The 1,457-nt window shown below is 39.9% G+C and overlaps 1 protein-coding gene across 1 annotated transcript in view; it reads left to right on the top strand.

The window, feature by feature from the left end:
• Positions 1–1,457, top strand: part of TMEM114 (transmembrane protein 114) — a 22,112-nt gene that overhangs the window by 11,251 nt on the left and 9,404 nt on the right. The window contains exon 2 of the mRNA XM_009324806.1: positions 949–1,029. Coding sequence (XP_009323081.1) covers positions 949–1,029 — 81 coding nt within the window. The remainder of the gene's footprint in view (positions 1–948; positions 1,030–1,457) is intronic.

Genomic DNA, 1,457 nt, shown 5'->3' with positions numbered 1-1,457 from the left:
GGAGGGGCCTAGCAGGCGGTTGCTGTAGGTTCGCTCTGTGGCTTGTTCAGAAAAGCAGTCGGCTCCCCGTTCGGTGCTCTTTGCCCATCGGCGGTTCTTCGTCGAGTATCGCTTGTATTACTTGCCAAAGGAGACGCGGGGACAGCGAATTTTCTGCTACTGTAACCTGATTTTACATTAACTTTTAATTCAAACTAATTTAATAAACGTCAGCCGTTTGGAAGGAAAGAGATGTCCTTTCACCTGACTCGGGGAATTAAGGGGCGAAAGTTCTGGGTTAAAGCCATTAAAATGATAAATAATAATATAAAGAATATCAATATAAATACTATACAAGATACAGTTTACATACACAAATAATATAGGTAACATTGATATAAATGATATCAATATAAATATTATTCGTTTTGACATAAAATTAACTTAATCCCATACTAACTAAGGTAAGTGGCTAAAGACTCACCAGGTTCACCAAGTAATTGTGCGGCGTTTGATCTTGCTTGGTATTTCGCAGTTCTGGGTTTTAATGAAAGACCCATAAACCCTATGTGGATATTATAGGATTTTCCCCCTTTAGTTTAACTTGTATGCAGGCATATTAATTTAGTTTTGATTCCACCCTTAAAAACAAGGAGCAAATAATGTTCATCATAGGCAAGAAAGGTTGTTACTTCCAGTGGAGCAGGGAGAAGGAGCAGGTTGAAGGAATTCTCCCCTTTGCTGTACCCTGAGCCCCACTGAAATGGGCAGATGTTTCCCTCTTGACTTCAGTGGCCAGGCCCCACGGGAGCGGAAGGTGGCCCTGCTTTCCTTCCCCACCTAGGAATGACTGTTTTTAAAGCAGATGATATTATATGAATTATATGTACATGCGAAAAAAAAGAGGACATGTTGCAATAAGATATTATAGTGTACTTTATTCTCATTGTTTTTTCCTTTCTCTATCAGTGAGGAGCGAATGTTACCCTTTGATAAACCCCTTCTGGCATGAGAATGCAAACATCACTGATTCACACAGACAGCTTTTGTGTGAGTAACTTGTCTATTATTTCTCTACTTCCATCCACCCTTCTCTCCCTCCTTGGCCACTTACAAGGTCCCATTTCTGATTCAGAGGGGGAGCTCTTTGAGATAGTGTTTTGACTCTGCTTCTGTACAGTATCTGTCACTGCATGTGGTCTTTAAGTGGGATTGCTGTTGAAATAACCATCTATTTGATGTCAAGTTCAGCTAATTTCTTCCACAGAAGCAAGGTATTTCTGCCTGGAATGGCTCAGGAAGGTACACAATTGTTAAAAGGCAAAAGTGTTCAAAATCCCCTCAAAAGAGTTTAATCACTGAAAATGCTTAAGCACACATTTAACATATGGGCTTGCTTTTTTTTTATTTTGTATTTACTTACCTCTCCTCTAACTCTGGCTGTTTTCCCCTTGCGAGCAGAATATATGCATTTGTCC

Source organism: Pygoscelis adeliae, unplaced genomic scaffold, assembly GCF_000699105.1.
Source record: "Pygoscelis adeliae isolate BGI_AS28 unplaced genomic scaffold, ASM69910v1 Scaffold85, whole genome shotgun sequence".
Classification (NCBI taxonomy): Eukaryota; Metazoa; Chordata; class Aves; order Sphenisciformes; family Spheniscidae; genus Pygoscelis; species Pygoscelis adeliae.
This window is presented reverse-complemented; position numbering and strand designations above follow the sequence as displayed.